Here is a 24,527-nt window from a genome sequence, read left to right on the forward strand (position 1 = left end):
CCTGTAGGATCAGTTTCAATTTCTGCACTTTTTGATCTTGCACAGCTCTTTGCTTTTCCTAAAGCTTTTGCCTGGAAATCGTATGTTCTTTTTCTTTGTGGCTTCTTTTTCTGTTCTCTAAATTGTTCTCTTTTTGCCTTAAAAACAATTTTTCTCTTTTGTTTCTACTTTTGAACTTCCAGCCATGTGTGTAACATACTTCAATATTATATCTATTTTTAAAAAATGAAAGTTATTCCATTCCACTGATCTGAGTACATTTCAATATTTACTGGGGAAAAATGTTATAATTGGCAATAAAACTAAGATGTTTTTTTCAACTTCATCTAGATCTGTTTGTATTTTTTAAATTTGGAGCATTTTGGCCGTTTATAGAATCTTCGACTGAATTTTTTTTTGTAAAACACATCGATAACAACCGTTTTAAGTCTAACTTTATCATGGTAGCCACATAGATTACTGCAAATAATTTCAAAGCTTTTACGGTTCCAGCTAACATAAATTCAAGAAATTCAAGAATATTCACCCTGTTTGAAATTAGTTGATATTAACATTGGTATTGACGTGAATCGTGGGGGGGGGGGCTAGCAGGGCTGCAACCTCTTAGTTAGCAACATTTATGGCATTCCAGGCTCAGTTTAGACAGTTCTAATTCAATAAAGCAATAAAATTCGGACAAGATCCATACTAAGCCCCCCTCCCTAAACATTTTCAAGGCGCCCCTTGATGCTCCCATAGCCTAGCGATCAAAAGAGTCAGCAGTTTTTCAAACAGTCATTTTCAAATCCTGTACAGGGCCTCCGACAAAGGGGGGGGCCAGGGGGGGCCATGACCCCCTCACTTTTTTGCAAAACAATAGAGCTTTTTTAAAAACTTTTGTTATGATTGTTATATTTTCTCTTGGCCCTTCCACTTTCCAACCTGCATCAGAGCCCATGCTGTAGTTGAATTTGAAATATATAAGACACTTCACTGGCGAAAATTTTAGCTTATGCATGCAAATTTATCTATCATCAGACTCTATTTATGGACAGCAGAATCCTGATGTTTTAACTTTTATATGAATTCTGCATGATTAGAGCCCAATCTTCCCATGACGTCATAATACAATATCCAATCAAATTGCCTCTACTTGTGAAAATGGGAAACAAGCAGCTTGGTGTGCAGTACAGTAGGTAATGAACGAAGGAAAATATTCCCCTGATGACTACTGTTTCTCTATGGATGTGCTGTTAATATGAAGTGATATCGATATTTAGTAAATATTTAAATCTCCTATCCAACTTTTGTTACAATGGACTCAGAAGATGATGATTTTTTTTACGACGAAGACGAGGAGGCCTCCGATGAGCTAGATGACGATTACCTTGGCGATGATATTGATTCCTCGGAACCGGCTGCAAAAAGATCTTATGATGACGATTTTCAGTATGAATGTCTAACTCCTGAGTCTATTGTTTCAACTATGAACAGAAGCATTGATGACGTTAACAACGTTTTTCAGGTTAGTTTTGTCTCTCCCTTAGGCCCACTACAGCGACAAGTAAACAATAGGCCGCGAACGCTCTTTGCCAACTTATCAATGGCGTTAGGACAGACATTTTTGTTTAGATTAATCAGATTTTTACTTACTATTCATAAGAAATTGTATAGATAATCTCAATTGTCGTTAGGTTTTTGATTGCTGTATGAGCACCGTTTATAGCATATACCCAATTATGATATGCTCACTTACAATATTAACACTAAATTAAGCTAATATTTTGTGTAATTTTCTCTTTCGTTCAGATCTGCCTGCATTTTTTCAGTTTTGCAATTCCGATGCAGTAAATTTTTTAGGACATGATCTCAAATCTCAATTGAAAAAATATGTTTTTGGTGCGAGGTCTGTAAAAATTAGATGGAAATTTGTTATGATTAATGGCTCAACAGTTGGGTAATTTGTTCCGTTCATTATTGAAAAATAGTTATCTATCTAATCAGTAATTAAAATCAGTGATCACAGGGGCGTATTTATTCTCACCACAACAATTTTTTGACACTATTGCCAATATGCCAATATTTGCACCATCCAACTTTTGTAAACCCCTTCTTTCACTTTTCTCATATTTCTCATTGCCATGTTTTCCTTGTAGGAATTAGGCTGTCTTTGGTGTAATATCTTGGCATATGTCTTTAGTCTTTAAATAGTTGTTTTTTCATTGAAAGTACATTCATTTTTTTTTATAAGAAACAAAGGTTGATGCTGAGTCATCCAGTTTCTTAATGTTCTGGATATTTCAATTCTTATTGTTTCTTAACAGTTTCTTAATTATGATGTCATGAATGATGTTATGAAATGTTTGTGACTTATTTATCATGGGAAGTATGTTTTTATCCCTTGTGTCTTAAATTCTAGGCCAACAGGGTAATCATGTTCTTGGATTTTACAAAGTTTTGTTGTTCTCAGTTTTATCACAATTCTATAGTTTCTTAATTTTTTTGCTTCGAGTACTGGAGTTTCTTAATTTTTTCTGACCGTCCAGTACTCATTTTTTAAAGCCAGCTTCTTATAAAAAGAATGAGTGTATTTATGATTCTTTAATACTTGATGACCTGAAAATATTCTCTCCCAGTGTAAATTTCTTCATGAAACTCACATCATTTTGATAGCCTCGGTGAAGCACATTTACATAAGCCTGGTCAACAATAGGAAGATATTTCAAAATTATCTTCTACAAAATACAATCTAGACAGCATTTGCTTAAATTTGAAGAGTTATTTTAGCTGTTGTGTTAAGGAGACATCTGCTAAAATATCTTGAAAGGGACAAGAAACTGCTCTGGATGATGCAGGTGTTTTCCCAAATGCTGGCATTTGTTCAGTTAATTTTCTTGCCAAATAAGTAGATTGTTGTGCATTTTTTAAATTAAACAAATTTGATCAAGCTTTGAATCATTGTCTGAATGTGCAGTTTATGTTTTTGAAGTTTGTTTATGGAAACTGTCTAGAAAGGTTAGCTCATGACCCAATTTTCACTAAACAAAACTGGCTATTTGCTTAGATACTTGTTGCAGAAAACATCTGCTCTGATAAACTTCTGACTATGATAAGCCTGAAGAACTTTGATCTTCCTCTTCCACATCGAGAAAGCTCTTAAATCCAGCTTAAAAGATACTAGAGAAGGGTGAAGATTTTACTTTTGATCATTTGGTTTTTGTGTCACATATTTATTAGATATTTTTTGCAACTGCTTATCAAATTTGTCCCTTCAAAAATAAGTTACTAAAATGGCTGTTACTTGCCTCCTTGTACTGTAAGTTATTTTTAGTTTAATTTGAAGTATAGAGGTCTTTTTTAATATACAATAAAGCTATAATAATCAGCTTACTTCCTAAAATTTAAATAGGTAGTTACTAAAATTCCAACATCATTTACCATGGATAGTTTTTATACTTGCTTAGAATTTTATTTTACATCAATCTCACATTTAAGTATTCTCAATTTCTTTACAACTATACAACATAAGAGGAATAATACCATTGGAAAAGTGACAATTCCTTTGAACTTACATGAAGACATCTAAACCGCCATACTAAATAGACCTTAAAAAAAATACAGTATTAGCAATTGAATACTGATAGATCTGAAAAGGATAATTGACTGGCAGTAAATCATTTTCAGATTTAAAGCTGCTTTTGACAGAACTTGAGTTTTTCTTGTATACAGATCTAAGCTTTAATAAAGTTTAAAGAGATTGATGTAGTGTTGCTTTAATTTTTTAAAATGATTCTTCGTTATTGATAGCTCAAAAAAGTTGTTCTGTAAATTGATGAGCAGGGCAATCACATGAAACTGGTTATTTAATATCATCTAGATAAATTTAATATCAAAGCATATAAATTTATTGTTTGAATTGGATATTTCAGAAAGATTGTTAAATAGCTCAAGAGAGCATGATTCATCATTGCTGTTGACACTGAATTGGTTGCATGTCAGTTTACTCACCTGCAGAAAAAATGTTGGTTACATAAACAGATAAATTATTTTATTTCCTGTAAGTTTTCTTCTTAGAGTCCCTGTAGGTGATAGCTAATTGGTTCTAATTAATGCTAGCTTTTGATAGTGCTGCATGTTAAAGAGTTTTTTATGTGCCTCCAAGTTTTGCATTTCTCATGCCAATGGCTCTTTTCTTAGCTAGTCTTCTACTGCTTTTTCCGCTCCTACAAGCAAATCTTATTTAGAAAACTAATATTACACTTTCCAAATAAAGGGAAAATGCAGGAAGGTACACAAAGACAAACAATTTTAAATATTTCTCAACATTTTCAATAATTTTTAATTTCAAGTACTCTTCTATTCAACTAAACAACGACTTCTATGATTCATTCTGATCTATCTCTGTCTCCCTCTTCAGTTTTCTCTCATGTACAAATAACAGCAATCTCCATCAACATATATCATCACATTATTAAAGTGAAATTTGATGCTATTTGTACATTTTTGTCACAAAATGCTATCAATGTAAATAGATCAACTTATCTTTGATAGGAGGTAGTTGTGATCAAAGAAATTCGTGTTATTTCCATTTTTCAAAAATTTTAAGAAAAATACCAGAATATTTTTGTTCATAAGAAACAATTTCAAACATTTTCTGAGGTTGAAAGAGTTTTAAATCAAATTCCAAGGAAGAAGGTTGTAAATATTAGTTTGGTTGTGATGTCATAGATTTTCTTCTATTATTTTGACCATCCAATCTGAAACAATATTTTAGAACAATCCTCCATTTTAAAAACAGATAAATTTATCCAAAATTGGCTTATATATAGATGTAAGAGTATAGGCTCTTTCCCTATCCGGTCAGATTAATAAAGTCTATATATAATGAATATTTACTGCTTCTAGATATCTCCAGCAACAGCAAGGATACTCCTCACACATTTCAAATGGGACAAGGAGAAACTGCTTGAAAGGTATGATGCATCAATGAGCCTGAATTCTGACTACATGTTCATGTGATACATGTAAGGGAATTCTGAGTATGATATTTTCTGTTTTGTTTGGAAAAATAACCAGTGAGTGCAATTGATAGAGATGAATTAGATTAGCCTAATGGTGAAACCTTTATTGTATCACCATTTTGTTGAATAATTTGTAGCAATGCTTGGCAGCAGGTCGTTTTGTGTAGCAGCTGCCTTGATTTTGATAAGAAACAAGTAACTCTTGTAGCTGTCAAGAATCTGCTGTACAAAAATATCTAAGAGTAATTTGTGCCATTTTCTTCCCATGCATGTATACAACAAGAAAAAAATATCACACTAAAGATGTATTTATGTCAATCATTGATTGCTAAAATTTTTTTAATTTTTTCTCTTTCAGATATTATAGTGGTGATCAGGAGAAGCTTTTTGAAGAGGCACATGTCATAAACCCACTTAAGTTGAGAGGGAATTCAACCAATAAGGTCAGCACATGTAATGACTGATTAACAGCTACATTATGTTCTCCTGATTTATATACATATGGTCTATGAAGGTCAAAGAATCGTAATTATATGACTGGTCTCCCAGGCACCACATTGCAGGGGAGCTGGGGGGCTGTAGCCCTACTTTTTGCAAAAAATGCCAAATACTAAGTAATAAACTACCAGTAAAGCCTCTTTATGCGGTTTTAGCCCCCCACTCTTCTTAGACCCCCCACTTGTCCCCAGTATGTAAAGATCCCAGCTTATAGCATTGCCATAGATGATTGGCTGCCTAAAACAATAGCCATTCTGGTTATCATCCATACATAATTTAAGCTAAACTGCCTTTCTCCGACAACCATTCTGTCCTATAATACTTTGAGGAGGGTCAGAAGAGAAACTTCTTTAGTAATACGATTTCGCTGTTTTCTGAAAACTTTTAGTTTCGTGCCACCCTAGATTTTTGTTTTGTCTATAATTTTATTAATGATAAGTATTTTAATTGTTTTAATTCATTAAAAATAAGGAACTTTCTAAATCTCGTTCTAAGATATCAATCCCTAAAAGGGTTATAGATTACTGCTCTCAAGATGAAGCAACAAGGTTGCATCCAGGGGCGGATTCAGAGCAAATTTGAAAAAGGGGCAGTTGGTAGTGGAGGCGCTGAAAATTTTTCAAAAATTGGTGACAAGAGTACGCTGTATACAACAATTTCAGATCCATTTTCATAATAAAAAACATAACTTTGAGGTAATCCTTGAAGCAAATTAACCTATCGGTCTCAGAAACTTTTTCACCTGATTCTCGTTCTTCAAAAGGGGCGCACAATTTTCAAAAAAGGGCGCCAGACTTGCTTCAACTCGTCGAGGGAGGTGCAACTGCCCTAGTTGCCCCCCTTAAATCCGCCACTGGTTGCATCAACCCTGTCAAACCAATGGTTCTTCCTCTACTGCTAATGATCTTATCTATTTCAACTAGCATTTGCTTATTATTAAGTGAATCATTTCTTCCGTTTTGGCATTTTGAAAGCCAGGTGGTATTCGGTTTCGAAAACGTCACGTAAATTAGAACAAATGGTTAACCAAAGACGTTTTGAATTAATATTCTAGTACATCCCATCACTTCTGTGCTAGTATTTAAAACAGAAACACATTTTCGTACTTGTGATGTGAGCGACGCAACCGTTTTAATTCAGCCCATATACGAAAGTTTCGGCCTAAACTGTCACTTTGAAAGTGTCGATAAACGAAAGTGATGAATTTTCCGCAATTTGGCAAAAGTCATCGGATGATTTTTAGGTCGAAAAGGCTGATATTAGCGAGTCTTTAAGTTGGCATTTCTGTGATCCGTCATATAACAAACCGTTCTAGCAAAATTTATTTCTCAAGAATTCAAGACGTTTTTAAGCATGTTACTAGAGGAAAGGGTTGCTTCCAAATCAAAGATAAGTTATCAAGTGGGCCAATTAGCTGGCTAACTGCTTCATAAATGAGTGTGATGGTTCGAATAGCCACCTCTGAAGTTTATAGGTATGCCAACCATAAACGATAGCAAGATAAGCACAGAAAGCAAGCCTTTAGGTCATCATTGCCGAATGCGATTTTAGATTAAAAAGACCTACATATTATGATTACAGCTAACATCTAATGAAACAATAAATAGTTTCTTGAAAAACTGGAAAAAAGCAAGCCGAAGGGTTTGGGTATAAGAATTCGTCAAGGGTGAGGCGTTTCTCTTACGACCTCACCTCATAGACCTTAAGAATCCAGTTCTGGGCTCATTTAGACGGTTGAATACCTGTCAATTTATGCAAAAATCTTCTTGGCCAAATGATCATAAGATGAAGATAATTTTCTAGGTTGAGAAATCATTTGAAGCTTGGCTTAGATATAGGCGAATGCAGTAGGGGGAAGATAGACGAAGATAGATGTGAAGTATTTATTAATGCTTTTGAAAGGTGTGATTGTGAAATTCTTTTGAAGTCAATGAAGTACGCACAACTCACCTAATTTATAAGTTATATTTCTTTCAGTTGACGGTTAGTGGCAGTGGACGTTTGAATTCTAAAATCGACTGTGATATTTGCCTGTCTCCAGTATTGCAAAACGTGAGTCTTTCTCAATATTCCTGTTTTTATCGACTGAATGTGACAGCTTTAATGTATGGACTATTAAATATACCTTTAAAAACCGAGAGACACTGGTGTAAGGACATGAATGTTGCAAACTAGACAATTCGCTCAAATTTCAAGCCTGGAATGTATTTTTGCTAGAGCTAGCATCGCGACGATCCCTAGAGAGCCTTAGATTTGGATCCCCCAAAATTTTTACAGTTTTTTTGTGTGGAATTTTTCAGAAACGCCGGGAGGGGCCACGGTGGGTCAACCGCCCCTGTTGCCTTTTGATAGGAGGGGCAAGGGGGGCCAAAGTTCCCTTTTTATCGAGGTGCCCTTCTCATCGGTTTTTGCTGTTATCAAAAGATTCATACGAAATTCTGACTTTCCTGCTTTTTTCTTGACGGATTTCTCAAAACCTTTAATAGAGTATCTTATGCCAAAGGTTACCCAATTTCTGTGATTCCTACAGAAGATCATATCGAAGTGACAATTACGAAAGAATTGTTAGTAGATGGGAATTATTTTTCAAATGCCCTTTTACTCAAGCCTGCCCCCTTGCCCCTTTGTCGTTCCAGCATCCCTGCGCCGTTTTTAAAAGGTTGCTTATTTCCAATTAATACAAAATAGAAACGGGTTAATACAAAAACGGCTTAAATGTTATCCGTTTTTCGCGTTACGTTCCAACTAACCCACTTGACGAACAAGAAAAGGGTCTCAAAGTTGATCAGTTTTAACCCGGGTATCTTTTAACTCACCTGCTTGCTAGTGGAATCGCCAAACCCGGATAACTTTTGACCCACTTACAGCAATAACAACATCATCAACTATGCGTGCTTTGGTTTCTGTTTATAATTTTATAAGGACAAAAGGAGAAAGATAACCATACGTTTTCAACCTGTATACATTTTAACCCAGCTCAGTCGAAACCGTGGAAACCGTCAAAGACGGATTAAAACAAATTTAAATAACTGGTGTTCCATTGATTCACTTCAATAACAGATACACTTCAACCCGTTTTTGTTTTAACCCGGGCTAGTGGAAAAGCAGCCTCAGTCTTTAACTTAGTTCGACAACATCGAACACTGATATTAGGTGCTAATGGAACTCGGAGCTCCAGTCTAAATTAAGAGATTCCTAAATTAATAGTACAAGGCCCTGGGCCCGCAAGGAATAATTACCTAAAATATGAAAATGAGATAATGAAGTTTAATAGTACTCATTATTAACTTTTTCATCAGTTTTTTGAACTTTTCTTTCCCACCCCTGTCGTGAAGGTCGAGCTACGACACAGTTTATGCTAAGAAGGTCAGTTTATGTTTGAGTTCGGCCTGTAGATCTACTGAGAACTTCATGCTGCCGATATCGTAGCTATTCTCCTACTGCCAAGAAATTCTTTGTTTTTTATCAGTTTCGAAAACCGAATGAAGAATTAGGAAAACACCATTTTTATAGAAAATTTGCAAACAGCCCACCAGAGTTATTGAAATAAATATCGTGTAAGGATTTCAGAATTATTAAAGAATATTTTATCTTTTTCTTATTCCAGGATTTCTATCACTTAAGAGATATCTTCCCGTCAAATGTTTTAATAGCGATTTTAATGTTGTCAAGTTGTGGCAGTAACATATGATATTTATTTATTTAGTCAATGGCAGGTTTAGAGTGTGGCCATATGTTCTGCACGCTCTGTTGGAACGAGTACCTTAATACAAAAATTCTTGAAGAGAACATAGGACAGCACATATTTTGCCCTGCAACAAACTGTAGCATTCTAGTCGATGAGAACTTTGTTAGGTTTGTATAAATTTTATGTTCCTTCGTATACTTAAACCGTTTGAATGCTTTAATATTTCCTGAAGTTTTTCCTCATCGTGTAATTTCTTAAGGCCGAATTATTACTATCAGTTCTTCCACATGTCATCAAAGACGATGATGTAACAACAGTTTCGTGTAGCTGCCACTTTCTTTTGTTTCCCCTGTTGCCCTTCTACTAGTGTATCCTATATTTCCATTGTATAGCTGATTAAATGTTCTCTTTTCAAAGCAATGTTTGTTCAACGTCTTTTTCTTTCTTTCTGCTGGAAATTGTGAATGGTTACTGTTGCTCTAAATGGGGCTGTCAAGCGAGTTGCTTGATATTAGCTACAATACATTTTCTCTCAAATTTTTAACATGTTTGATTTTTTTATTTTTTCAGCTCTGTTCTACAAGATATTCGAGTTAAATCGAAGTATCTCAAACTAATTGCTGATAGCTTTGTCCAAGTAAGCAGTCAAGTGTAATTCTTCTACAGTTAATATATTTTGTTTCATACACCGTGTTAAGGCCTGTTTTGTAAGAAAATTTCATTCCGCTTACTTGGAAGAAGATTACAACCGAAATCTAGCATGATTTATTTTCAGATATACGTTTCTATTCTTGAAGGCAACCTGGCCTGCCTAGCGCCACCTCCTCTTGGTCTAGTGAGACCCAAGTAGGCGGGATAAGAATTTTCCCAACATTGCACCTTGTCATAATAACTATATAATTTTTTGCTATTTGCAATTTTATCGATTCGTCATTTTTGTGCTAGAAACAACACAACGCTGGTAAATGTTAATTGTGAATTGAAATTGATAAACCAACTCCATGTCTCAGTTTGTCTTTCCTTTTGTTTACTTGCCACATTTGTAAAATTACAATACACCTCATAGACTACTTTCAGTGATTCCAATATGTTAATTGCTAAATAGTTGATTAAATATATCTTTATTTCTGTTCAGAGCCATAGGTTGATGCGCTGGTGCCCGGCACCCGACTGTACGAATGCTGTTAAAGTTTCCTACAACGTAGCTAGAACGGTCAATTGCTTGTGTTCATTCTCATTTTGGTAAGTCTCGTTGTTCTTTCTCAACAACTGCAATCATAGCAGCACATTCATCAGACTCAAGTTTAAATGCCTCTTTCTGCTAATCCAAAATAGCACCATCAGCAAGACAATCTGGCTATTTAAAAACAAGGAATCTTAGCCTGCCACTTTCTTTGAAGCCAATTTTTGAAGAAATAGACCTAAAACCTACAACACCTGAGGTAATTGAAACACGTAAAATAATATTAGAACAAAGTCATTTTATAAGGATATCCTTATTGCATTATTGGCGTGACAGTTAGACAAGATGAAATTAGGCAGTTTGGTAAACCGAGAAAGAGAACCAACTCAGAATCCTCCTCAGGCTTTAGTATTTTACAATACCAAATTGTCTATTGTTATGTTGGTTTCAAAACTGAAAAAAATAAGTTTGTTGTGCTGCAAATTGCCTTATCAATCTCGCCGCACCAGCAAAAACTATTATTTATCTTCTCCTATAATCTTGTGGCTGTTTTTTCTGTTTGCGATTGTCTTCAGTTAGACAATGTTAGATATGAAATGGCATGAATATATGGCCTCTGTGTGGTCTTCCAGTATTAAATTGTAGATTTGAAAGTAGTACCTTCATGGATTCTTCAGTGTTTATAGATCTTGAAAAGAGCTTTGATTGCACGCTGTCTTTACTTACATTTCTGTATTATTTTTGGTTTTATTCATGATGATGTGGGAAGCGTAGGTGTAAAGAAGGAAGTTCCTTTTTAGGAATAGATGTACAGTCTTGCTAGATTTCTTCAGATCAGATTACCGCAAACAACTGAATCTTTAGAACAATTCCCTTGCAATACCCGATATGTTTTTAGAACAATTCCCTTGCAATACCCGATATGCTTTTTAGAACAATTCCCTTGCAATACCCGATATGCTTTTTAGAACAATTCCCTTGCAATACCCGATATGCTTTTTAGAACAATTCCCTTGCAATACCCAATATGCTTTTTAGAACAATTCCCTTGCAATACCCAATATGCTTTTTAGAACAATTCCCTTGCAATACCCGATATGCTTTTTAGAACAATTCCCTTGCAATACCCGATATGCTTTGTAGAACAATTCCCTTGCAATACCCAATATGCTTTTTAGAACAATTCCCTTGCAATACCCAATATGCTTTTTAGAACAATTCCCTTGCAATACCCAATATGCTTTTTAGAACAATTCCCTTGCAATACCCGATATGCTTTTTAGAACAATTCCTTTGCAATACCCAATATGCTTTTTAAAACAATTCCCTTGCAATACCCAATATGCTTTTTAGAACAATACCCTTGCAATACCCGATATGCCTTTTAGAACAATTCCCTTGCAATACCCAATATGCTGTTTAGAACAATTCCCTTGCAATACCCGATATGCTTTTTAGAACAATTCCCTTGCAATACCCAATATGCTTTTTAGAACAGTTCCCTTGCAATACCCGATATGCTTTTTAGAACAATTCCCTTGCAATACCCAATATGCTGTTTAGAACAATTCCCTTGCAATACCCAATATGCTTTTTAGAACAATTCCCTTGCAATACCCGATATGCTTTTTAGAACAATTCCCTTGCAATACCCAATATGCTTTTTAGAACAATTCCCTTGCAATACCCAATATGCTTTTTAGAACAATTCCCTTGCAATACCCAATATGCTTTTTAGAACAATTCCCTTGCAATACCCAATATGCTTTTTAGAACAATTTCCTTGCAATACCCGATATGCTTTTTAGAACAATTCCCTTGCAATACCCAATATACTTTTTAGAACAATACCCTTGCAATACCCGATATGCTTTTTAGAAGAGTTCCCTTGCAATACCCAATATGTTTTTTAGAACAATTCCCTTGCAATACCCGATATGCTTTTTAGAACAATTCCCTTGCAATACCCGATATGCTTTTTAGAACAATTCCCTTGCAATACCCGATATGCTTTGTAGAACAATTCCCTTGCAATACCCAATATGCTTTTTATGACTACTAGCTAACGAATTTTTCATACTATGCCTGGACTAGTAACTTCGTTGTTAAGAAGCATTGTTATCAAAAATTTTAGATTGAACGGTTTTCAAGCGTTTCGTATAAAACTTTTGTTTACTATTGCCAATATTTTATTGCTCAAACCTCCTGTTTTGCTAAGCCTTGTCAACGAATAGTTGATGGGCGTTGAAATTTCATGCAGCCTTTTTTATGTTTCATTAGTTTTGGTTGCGGTGAGTCAACTCATGAACCAGTCAAATGCAAGGTAATTTTGTAAATATTTATTTTCTCTTCTCCACTAATTAATCTTTATACCACTATTTAAAAAAGAGCTTGTAAAAATGATGAGCTTTTTAGATTTGTTTATCTTCGTTTGCATTGTCGCTGTTTTAACCTTCAACTGCGCCTCTGCTATAGGCACCTGCTGGAAGGGGGAACACCTGCTGGGAGGGGGAACACCTGCTGGAAGGGGGGACACCTGCTTGGAGGGGGGACACCTGCTTGGAGGGGGGACACCTGCTATTAGCAAACGACATAAAACACAACTTTGCAAAATTAAACTTACTTTTGATTGAACCAAATGTTGAAAAATAGTAATACTTCGATTCGCTGCGATTGTTGAATGTTTGCAGATTCTTCGGTGAAGTTTGAAGTCTTAAAATTTTTGGAATCTATCAAAAAGTTCTTGGTCTGTCACGTTTTTTTGGCTTTTAAGCACAAGGTTTTTCACTCCATTAAAGGGTTCAGCACAGCTTTAAATCTTTGCGCCGATTTCCACTGACTCTATGACAGTTTTACGTTTCACAGAGCTCTTCTGTATTTCATAGAGTACTGTTGCCTTTATGCGCTTATTTTAAGTTCAATAAAAACTTTCCATACGTCTGTCGTATTTTTCCTGGTAGACAATTTGCCCTGAGTAGTTAACCTTCGATTGCCCAGTTGCCAAAGACACCACAGTACTCAATTAATTCTAATCTACACAATCAGTTATCAGGTGTCATCGTCATGGAAAACCAGACACCTTTGATGAATTCGTGTTAAGTGGGTAAAAGATGCAATTTGCTTATAATACCACAGCGGTTTGGGAAGTTTGCAGACGGAAATTATCAGTCTGCCCAGAGCAAGACATTCTTGATAAGTTGTAGAGGACAGTGGGCTCTACGTCATAGACTCATTAAACAAGTAGTGTCTTTATCAACACTAACCGTTATTAATAATGAGTCGTTACATGCTTGGTGTAAATGAAATGAGTTGTTTATCCTTCTCAATGATGATCTAACCAAAGCGCAAAGATGGGTTTGATTGTTGGTTTTTCTAGTCAACCATTTACGATTAAAGACCCAAAAAGCTATTACTCATATGAGGCGTGAATGACGTTAGTGCGTTTGCATGTGTTTCAATTCGTAAAATGAATGGTGATTACGTAATTCAAAATCATGTTTGGTCATTGCAGATAATACAATTCTTACTGTTTACGTAAGAAACTTTAGCTTTTTAAGAACTTCTAGAAGTTACGAGCGTAAAATCTTCATTTACTGTTTATTTCTTTTGTCTGTAGACGAAGTTTATCGACCAATGTGGAGTGAACTTTTACTAGATCAAATGTGGAGTGAACTTTTGGGCAATTAGTGACTTGGATCATTTAAGAACCCTAGAAAAAACAATGTGTTTTAGAGATAGATACCAGCAAGATACATTTTATAACATTGCTAATTCAACATGTTCTCAGAGTTAGTTTATTTGTCTAGTTGTGTAAGGTTTTTATAAGATTTCTCTTTCATTTAGTGGTTACGAAAATGGCAAAAGAAATGTGACGATGATAGTGAAACTTCCAACTGGATATCAGCCAATACGAAAGTAATTATGTAGCATTTCTCTAGAAAAATTTAGTATGTGTTCCTCTATTTTAATGTACTGACGTCGAAACCTGACCGTTATTATAAACCCTTTTTTATTTTCATACGGTAAAGATTTTCACTGTTCCAGCTCCTTATGATAAAAGTATGATCCAAATGCTTTCGGTTTGATCACAAAATTATCATGTGATAATGGTAGCCATTGTACAGATGATGGTCGTTGGTAGAATCTGCTCACAAAACCTTTCGAGATAACTTCATGTGATAAGTCTCGGGCCAATCAATAATACAGCCGCACTAAAATCATAACTCTCGAGTATTTGGATATAACTTCTCTCCTTATTTCACCACTCGGTGCCAGTAATATTTTCATTTTATACAATCAAAAGACAATATACATTGCAAGACTTAAAGGTGTTGAAAAAGTGTTCCTTTTCCCGTATACATAAAGCATTTTTTAACGATCATGATGATCAACTTGCACAATTTTGCGAAGTAGTTCGGGCTCAATATGCCGAGAAAAAATTGGTTGAGCTCTTTAATACCAGAAATGCTTCTTGGCAGTAGAAATTTTTCACTTGTTCAATTTTGTTTTACACTCTTTATGCACGGTCACCCCACCATTCAAAGGTGTTTATAGGGAACCAGGGTTACAAACTTTCGAATTGATTTTTTATAATCTAAAAATAAAATAGCTACAGGCAAGTAGAATGAAACTGAAAAAAAAACGGTAAAACATAAAACATACCAATTGAAAAAAGCAAGTTTGATCTTTTTTGATCTTCAATAGTAGGTTTTCTTAAAAAAATGATAAGTTAGTCTTTTTACTCGTTTTGCGCGTTTGATCGCTCTTGGCTGCTCATTTCCAAGTGCCCAGACTTCAGTTAGGCATTGTTTTTTATTCATGGAAAGTTTTCCTTCTATAGACTTAATTGCTGTTTTTGAAGTCAAATATCTAACATTACGAGTTTTTTAAAAAGAATTTTACAGTTGCAAAAGGATCATTAATTGACTGGCTGAAACAATTTTCAAGATAATGTACAGTGGTTGGAATTGACAATGCCAGCAAAAATGGCAAGAATTAAACGTTGTTTTTGGACTTTTTGAAGACATTGTCGGCCTGTGGTTTATTTCGAATGGCAAGATTTCAATATTTTATGTCACCTGCATGTTAAAAATGCTAACATTGTGATTTACTCGAAGTTTCACCATGTGTTTCGAAGAAATGCTATTTATATGAAATCAAGTGAGCCGAATTTTAATTAAAGCTTCCGAAATTAGCCGTAAGATGCAAAACCTGTTAACTAGCGCTTTTTTATTCATATCGTCGCATTATCCCTTTCATACGCATTAATATTTCATTAGAATCAATGCATATATGAAAAAACTCGATCTTAAGTAAACCATTTGATGCCTTGAAATCATTCTTTGGCGTTTGGTTGAAGCTCGTTATCCTTCATTTTATCCTATTTGTTTCTCATATTTGTGAAAGATTATCTAACAAATCGCCTGGAAGATCTGTTGTCTTTCAATCGGAAGCTCAATTGTCTGCCCCATGGCTGTTTTGTGTTGTATACATTTCTTTGCAATCAATTCATTTGCTTTGCATTTTAGGAGTGCCCGAAATGCCACGTGACAATCGAAAAGAATGGCGGTTGCAATCATATGGTTTGCAGGAATTCTGCTTGCAAGGTTAATTGAATTTTTATTGAATCCTTTTTTCTGGACTTTGCTAGACTTAACGAAATCCCCTGCTATCCATTTTTTTCGTCAATGTAACATCCTGCAGTATTATACTTTTTTCTTTGTACTTTCATTTTCACTGTTTTAAAGATCTATTTTTAAACCTAAAGAAGCGGGATACTTCTAATGTTAAATGGTATTTTATATTTGCTGATTTCGTTGTTGCAAAATGATATGAGCAACAATACAAGCTGTCTCAGTGATGGTTTCTTGTATCAACCGGCAGATTCTGTCACGGTATTAAACCTTGAATAAATGTCCAATGGATTATTCCCATACAGGAATTTTTTATTAGAGGAATGTTTTCCGTCTCGTATTTTATATAACGTTAGAAATTATTGTGTCATGTGTAGATTTTCAAATGATATATAGAGTTTTAACTGGGAGCGAAGTATATGGGTTATTAAAATCGTCTGTAGGATTCTTTTGTCATCAAGTTTTGGACAAAACTAGGCTTAAATGCTAGAAAGAATTTGTTTGCAAATTAACTTGCTGTTTGATCCAGGATCGTCCTTGTGTAGGCCAGCTACTATGTAACGTCTCAATCTGTCACGCTAGTTTAGATTCTGAATAATTGTTTTTTGTAGCCCTTCTTAAGAAAACTTTATTCGTTTTTACGTTTTCTAGTGTGATTTCTGCTGGGTATGTTTAGGCCCTTGGGATAGTCATGGCTCAAGCTGGTGAGTTGCAATATTTGTCGAAATTCTTTCTGCTAATCTATGTATGTGGATTTGACATTGCTGAAATCACAAAAATTGTTGTTATTCGGTTTCTTTCATATTAAAGCAGATGTATTCTACTCAACGGTAATTCAAAATCGATATGGCCAATAATTGTTTGCTAGCCAAGAGTACAATATCTAATTTTTTATGCCTTGTCTCCTATAACAAAGAATTTGTTAGGTAGAACTGGAAGAAACTGATGCCGAAATGAAACAGCGATCTTTGTCAAAAATTACATCGTTCGTTAAGTTCAGTTTTATTAATTTGGAACTCAGCATAAGAACGGCTCTAAATATTACTGCATAAAGTATTTGATGCAAATAATAGTATTTGAAAATATCGTTTTTATCGATTTGGTACCTTTGAAATTAACTCGTTGAAATAAGCAGATTTATGATGCAAGAGAGCAGTTGGGGGATAGTCTATTTCTAGTAAATTCTATAACGCATTTGAGTATTTGGAAACTTTGAATCTGGTAGAACAAGCCCGACTGCTTACCTATGGTGTAGGCAGACGAAAATAGACTAACTACCGAACTTTTATGCACATACATGCTTATTAGCCTTGCATTTCCTATACTGCGAGCGATTTTGTCTTTGCAGGTACAATTGTAATCGATACGATGAAAAAGAAGCGCAAGCAGCCAGGGATGCCCAGGCTGTAAGAATTCACTAGCAATTTTTGTTGTCAATGCCTAGGTTTTGTAGTTTAATTCTTTGATTATCTTTTTCTTGATTGACATAACTAGCAATAAACAATTGGATTTTGGGAATGAGAGAGACTTTTGTAGCCGCGGTCAAAAACTGTTCACGCCGATTGGATAGAAACAAGACACCAATCAAAGCACACCAATACATCCCCCCCCCCCCCCGGAATTATTTTGATCTAATTGAACTATAATCCGACGTTTATACTCCGAGGAGTGTCGGACGAAAAGTACTTGATTATGTTTTTCCGTGCTATCTTCTAAATGATCACTGATTTCTCTTAAAATTCATGTTTATTATTTTGTATAGTTTTTTGTTTTTCCTTTTTTTGGAGAGCGGACTCAACAAAGCTCTTAAGATTATACCATTCAACTTCGTTTCAATGTTATTATTTTGATTTCAAGAAGATATCTATTAATTCCTTATCTATTCTCTTTCTAGAAGTCTCGTGCGAAGTTAGAAAGATATTTGTTTTATTGTAATCGATATATGAATCACCTTCAAAGTGCAAAGTTCGAGAAAAAGGTAAAGGCTCTGTTTGAAGAACAGATTTTACTTCATGTATGACATCTCACCGTATTTTCAGACTGACTACATCTGGGGAAGGGGATATTTGCCGTCTATTAATGCAATTGGTCATTGAAAGTTTCCCAATCTCAGCTAGACATTTATAAATTACCTTTATCCTCCCACCTTTTCCGGGATCAATATTGTCGCCAGGGTATGAAATTCAAATTACTGCTAGGCTGTAGGTGTTTTAAGCAGTTATCTAACAAAATCAGTTCACAATTTTCGAAGTTTTCCAGTCACGATGATCATGAAGGCTCAGCTATTTATCACTGGATACATTTCTTCATTAACTCAGAAGTTAATTTAGATCAGTGGAATGCCATGGATTGATCCATTTGATTGGCTTTGGGTGATTTCATTTTGGTACCAGTATATATATATCAGTAAAGGAAGAATTAATTTCAATAATGTATGTTTTTCATTTGATACAGTTATATGAAAAAATTAGGCTGAAAATGGACTCAATGCAACAACATAACATGTCTTGGATCGAGGTAGGCCGAAGCAGTATTTAAATGATGATTCATTTGGTAGTGACTTGTCAAAAAAGATTGAGCACTTTTTTATGTTAGGTTTTTCTCCATGTTATTTATTTCTCCTTCTTTGTTTCATACGTCAACAGACTGGTATTCAAATGAATAGACATGTTCAATCCTTCATTGTAGATTCGTAGAGTTCAGCTGTGACTTCCATTTAGACGTAACGCTTTCTATCGCGAGAATTTATTTTGTGGGTTAAAAGATTTGACGACAATTACAATAATATGCAATTAATGATATGTCAATGAAACCGCAAAATCATAATGTTTGATTATGGTCTTGAGTTTGACTTCATGGGGAAGTTTGTTTGTATTGAATTTCTGAAGTTCAGCAGGATGACAGTGCACTCGTATGCATGCGGTTTCAGCTATTTTCATATGTTAGCATTTAATTTCCAATTAAGCTGCTTTTTATGCCTGTGTATATGTACCAGACATCTGTTGTTTGTTAAACATTTACTGTCTATATTTAGTAGATTTGAGCGCGTTAAAATAGGAATGCCTAAATATTATATCTTCTATTGCTTGCAAAACATTATTTCGCCAAGTAAGAAGCAGATTATCTTTAAAATTTACAGAAAACATCAGACAACGGTCTTGTATTTTCGGATCCGTATTGTCAAATCAGTCTGTTGACTCTTTAGCAGCGATTATATTCCCTGTGTGTTTTTATACAAGATTATTCCAACCAAGAATGCCCTATGGATCAACAAAACATATCTATTGGTGTCAATTCTTTCTTAAGAAACTGAAGGCTGCCGCATATTGGCATTCTGTTCACCTTTCTCGATTGCAACCAAGTTAATTTTTATTATCCCTGGAAGCACGCTCGCTTAATCATCATCCCTGGATACATAATGTTAATCTTCGGAACTTCTCCCACGCTGTGTTTCAGGTTTCGCATAGAAGCCTTTTTTCCTTGCTATCAAGTGAATTTGCCTTCGAAATCGTTGCAGATCTGATGGTTAAGAGCTACTTTTCCTTGCTCTTGTCCCTTGCGTTTGCACTTCGTTGTGATCGGCAACGCTTTATTGTCTCCAGATTTTTTTATCTATTTTAATAGAGAGAAAAAATCACAATTATTAAGACATCTACCTTCCGATATACCGTAGTTCTGAGAAGAGTTAGAATACTCCCCCTTTCCATTTATACAGCTAGCCTACAGACTACAGGCTGTCTACAGTCCATGGGTAGTTCGAGAATGTTGTAGATTCGTTTCGGTGCTTGAGATCAGCTTTGCTTCCTAGTTAAACTTAAAAGCCAGATTTTTAGAGCCAAAGCGGAAACGCCCAGTTCAGATGGTTAGATTAGTTACTTTGTTGTTGAACTGTCGCGCTTTTTGATAACGGCAACTTAAAGGTAATGTGTCCAGCTAAATCAAGAAATTCTGCGAGGGTTTTCAGAGACGTGATTTTTCATGTCACCGCCCCAGCCATTACGGTCGTTCTGTTTATCTACCCTGCTCCCAAGTTAGCTTTTTATGTGAGCAGTTTTGCATCGCATTGATGTTTTGTGTAAGACGTCTTTTTATGTTACTTGACAAGTAGGGTATACGCAGTCCTTTTATAAGGATACATTTCCTTTAATAAGGCTAGTTTTGTAATTCGTATGCATCTGGTGACTAACTTTCATGAAATAGAAAAAAAATGACTGAACAAAAGAAATTACTATTTGTATAACCAATTTTATTATTCATTCTGGTTTCATATTTTTTACATCATTCTATCTTTCATATTTTGCCCTTTTGCAGCTCACATTTCGTTTTTTTCTAGGTTCAGTTTCTAAAACAAGCTGTTGATGTTTTGTGCCAGTGCAGAAATATGCTGAAATATACCTATGTTTTTGCATTTTATTTGAAAAAGAATAATCATTCAATAATATTTGAGGTTGGTTGATTTGTTTCCTTCTACGATCTTCTGATTTGCCCTTGATAAGCCTACCTTACTAGCTGCACAAACCCAACGATATCAAGACTTTGTGGTTTGGTAAATTTGAGATTCCCGGACTAAGCCTTTCTGCCTCAAAGCTCGTACCCCAAGCTAGAGATGAAAGTAGTTTCGCCTTTGTTTTTTGTGGCAAATATTTGTTTTCTAGCTTATTAAAAGGTGTTAAAAGTTCGGACAGCTGCTTGCTCAATTTTGTCGTTTGGCTATGCCATTTAGGTAAATCGTCCAAGAAAGCCGTAGTTGTGTTATAATGAAATTATTCATAGACATATTAAAGAATTTGTTGTAAAAATGCCTCTATTCACAATTCACATTCATAATTCAAGCACATAGAAAGTGATTTGACAGACAAGCAGACAATAGCTTTAGAATCTTGAGGATAATGCCAGTAGGTCCACGTGTCGTGTATTTTGTAGACTAATTGCTTTCCTTTGCTTCATGGTTTGACTCTGGTTAGCTTCCAACCCTTGACAGGCAACGAATCGTATTCTCTTTTTTTAAGTCTTGGCGTACTAAATATCTTAATGGAGAATTACTTAGTAGACAAAAGACCATGTCTCTAGGTGATCCTTTGATATCTTAGGATTAACAGGGCAACTTGCTACTTGCCGGAGGCTGCGTTTCCATTAAACGTCCATTTTGTCCAATAGGCAGGAATGAACCAAGTTGTTGAGCAATTGTTCAGCTGAGTCGAATTCGTTAATCCATTGGCTGTAGAAGTAAAGCGCCCAAGCTTTCTTTTTTGGTCTAGTTCAGCACTTGACATTGCACAATGTTTGCAAATGGATACGAGTGTCGATTTGTGAAATGCATCTTGCTCACGTCTGGCGCTTCAGTGATCTGCACACTAGCCATAAGAAATCATCATTGCATGTTTGTTGTAATAATGAAGGATGTTCCATGCTACTGTGACTTGTTATAAGATTCCTATTCCATTCGTGGTTTCCCCTCGTTTTGAATGATTTATCGTCCCTCGTCATTAGCACAACTGCCTGGAACTATTCTTAGATGTTTTTGTCATCTGAAATATATTTGAAACACGAAGAAAACACTTATCTGGCCGACACTTTTTGAGGAATTAAGCCTTCACTTTCTTAGTGCTCGTTCGGACTTGATCGTATGACAGTTTAGTGAACGTTTATTGCCCTTGCACAGTAGTGTAAGTTTTCTATCCTCACCCATTTTCAGTTGATCTCTTCTCCAAGAAAATTTTGTTAACCTCGAGTAGGGTAATTTAATATTTTCATTGGTCTTATTTCCCGTCCAATCTTACGTGTACAGCTTCTTTATACGCCATGCAGGTCTATAGGCTGAAGTTTTTGTTAGTTTTTAAAGTTATAATGTCTTTTTCACTTCCTGTTTTTGCAATTTGTTCGTCATTTTGTTTGTCAGGACAACCAAAGAGATCTCGAAATGGCCACTGAGGTGCTATCAGAGTACTTAGAAAGAGATATAAATTCAGAAGAAGCGCAAGAGATTAAGCAGAAAGTGCAAGACAAATATAGGTATCACTTGATTGTTTTTGTCTTCAGTAGGCCTATGCCTAGTACGGAAATTTGTCGAAGTCAAGTCTTGTGTAATAGTAGTCTATTGTAGGCTGTTTGATTTTAGAATCTTTATAATGTACACAAGCTTTTTGGGATGTTCAGGGAAGAAAAGTACTTCTTGAAGGCACAGTAAATGAATACATATATATATATTTATATAGATTATATATAATCTATATAGATAAGAGCTATTGAATATATATATTTGTATATATGTATTCAATATCTCTTAACTCTAAAGTTTTTTAAAATGTTAAATAGATTCTCAATAAAAAAACAACTTGCTTGACGTTTCGCTGTAAGCCTTCAGAATAACTTACACAAAATATACATATATAGATATACCCACTTCAGAATAACTAAATGTGTTAGTTATTCTGGAGAAGCGTACAGCGAAACGTCAAACAAGTTGTTTTTTATTGAGAATCTATATATATATATATATGTATATGTATAGACTAAAATAAACAAACTATTGTGACACAACTCTGAGTTTCATGTGTAAACAATCATCAGGTGTATATATAAGTATAGAAAAATACAGCTATATATATAGAAACATATATAGAAAATGTAAGAGAAAAATACATCCGTTTTTAGGTTTATAATATTCTTAAAGGCATTTGTTTGGACAAATTCAGGCAAATTCTTTACTCTAAATAAAAGCCCCCAACGAGAGAGAAGCTTGTTTTGCTAAATCTTTTTTGCATTCTTCCAAGGGGTTATTCTTCATTTCAGATACTGTGAACAGAGACGCAAAGTTCTGCTAGATCATGTGTATGAAGGATACGAGAGAGACTTTTGGGAATACCACGAACCCTAAAACTTGCATGAAGAGTTCTTTGAATGGCAGTGATCGTCCCGAAGCAGAAGCTTGAAAACAGATTTGTAAACTGAAGCAGGAGGCAAATACATAATTCTAAAATACATTTCAGCATATTTGCTTTATTATCTAAATTATTGAGCATCTTTTCGACATGAAGGGCAATGATTGTTTTAAAAAAGAAAAATAATCTTAAGAAGGGCATCAGCTACATGAGTTCTTTCTCGTTGCTTAGTAAATACCTAGTGTAATGAATTTAGTGGTGTTATGCATCCTGTGAATTTAGATGAGATGATTTGACATTTCAAATTAAACAGTAGTTTTGTATTAAAATCACAATAATGAATGTGATAATCGCGTGTGCTCAAATGGCTCTGTAACTTCTCAGTGGTCTTGTTTGTTAGCGTTGTGTCAATGGCCAATCCCATTTCATCTTTAGTTTTTATTTTCAAGTGTGACTGCGACAGGATGAGGGGCTGTCGCAATCGTACCGTAAGAAAGGTACTCCAAGCAACTAAATTCATGAAAATAGTGTGAACAGTCCCCGTTTCTAAGACAAAGCTGCACCAAATACAGAGTGATGAATCTCATCAGTGTGGAAGACTGCCAATTTTCTTATAGTACTTTAACAAAAGGAATTTTTCAACACGAAAAATTTGGTTTGTTAAAAGAATCAAAACCATAAGCGTTTTGACATTTTGGTAATTCACACAGGTTTTGAGCTCATTTGCAAATGCAATGAGAATTGTCCTCTGGATTTTCATCTTTTATGTTTAGAATAAAATCGCTTGCTTTTCGTTCCAGAGCTCAATTGATCGATCAATTTCATCTTGAAAATTTTTATCGACACTTTAATTTGGTTGTCGTCTCTTTCTTGAGGTCAATTTAAAGCAGGCTTAGCGTCCTTTTCTTCCTTATTTTAGCTTGGGGAGTCCTGTTTTCTCAGTTATACAATATAGCTTGACGTCTGTCATACATATGACAGCCTAGATGGCCGTAAGGAAATATTAACATACTTTTCCATACACGTTCAGGCTTCTATAATCTAGGCTGAGACTTTATCTTTTGATTTATCGAATAATTATTTGGCTGAAAGAACCGTCTTTTTCATCATTCCTTCGGGCTAATCAATTATGTCACGGAGTCAAATTCACTTTTGTCCGCTTCAAACCCAGTCTTTTTAATTATGTTTGCAAAATTTGCTCCATTCCAAAGCTGCCCTCTTCAACTCCCCTTTCAGGGTCTGTAACTGGTCTTCAAAATTTCTTCAGAATTCAAGATAAGATTGAAACGGAATTTTACCAATATTTTTATCACTTTGCCACTGAAATAGAGATTTATCAAATTAATAACAATAAGTACAATGCTTTTGTTAGTACACAGCCAAAAGAACTATTCAAAGGCAGTCACACTATGTTTCAAGAACCAAGAATTTTAAAAGTAAAATAATGTAGCTTATTGATTTGTCTTCTAAGCATTGGTACCAGCAATTTAATAATAGATTTTACTTTAAATCATGATCAAATATATTTTATTTAAAAGGTGCCCAAATTGAGCAAGCGTCCACGTTTTCGTGATTAAAATTACATATCTTTGTATCGCTAGGCGTAGAATTGCACATATGACAGTGCCTTGCTAGGTCTTGAAA

At 34.9% G+C, this 24,527-nt stretch overlaps 1 protein-coding gene across 1 annotated transcript; it reads left to right on the forward strand.

The window, feature by feature from the left end:
• Positions 1 to 1,122: 1,122 nt before the first annotated feature.
• LOC135687764 (E3 ubiquitin-protein ligase arih1) lies at positions 1,123 to 23,248 on the forward strand. The gene is made up of 17 exons (XM_065204405.2): positions 1,123 to 1,504; positions 4,885 to 4,952; positions 5,359 to 5,443; positions 7,476 to 7,550; positions 9,205 to 9,353; positions 9,757 to 9,823; positions 10,322 to 10,428; positions 12,650 to 12,692; positions 14,213 to 14,284; positions 15,898 to 15,975; positions 16,654 to 16,706; positions 17,351 to 17,408; positions 17,897 to 17,980; positions 18,457 to 18,519; positions 20,336 to 20,449; positions 21,902 to 22,014; positions 22,795 to 23,248. Exons 1-17 carry the CDS (start codon positions 1,295 to 1,297, stop codon positions 22,877 to 22,879), a joined length of 1,524 nt encoding a protein of 507 aa, XP_065060477.1. The 5' UTR covers positions 1,123 to 1,294; the 3' UTR covers positions 22,880 to 23,248.
• The last annotated feature ends 1,279 nt before the right edge of the window (positions 23,249 to 24,527 follow it).

The sequence above is a fragment of the Rhopilema esculentum genome, chromosome 20 (genome assembly GCF_057945365.1).
Source record: "Rhopilema esculentum isolate cy_ngs chromosome 20, ASM5794536v1, whole genome shotgun sequence".
Classification (NCBI taxonomy): Eukaryota; Metazoa; Cnidaria; class Scyphozoa; order Rhizostomeae; family Rhizostomatidae; genus Rhopilema; species Rhopilema esculentum.

What these genes read in the sequence shown, in the direction of transcription:
- LOC135687764 (XM_065204405.2), top strand. Translation starts at nt 1,295, where the DNA reads ATGGACTCAGAAGATGATGATTTTTTTTACGACGAAGACGAGGAGGCC. An exon ending in TGTCTCCAGTATTGCAAAAC is followed by an intron (nt 7,551 to 9,204) that starts GTGAGTCTTTCT and finishes TTATTTATTTAG; the next exon opens with TCAATGGCAGGTTTAGAGTG. An exon ending in GTCGATGAGAACTTTGTTAG is followed by an intron (nt 9,354 to 9,756) that starts GTTTGTATAAAT and finishes TTATTTTTTCAG; the next exon opens with CTCTGTTCTACAAGATATTC.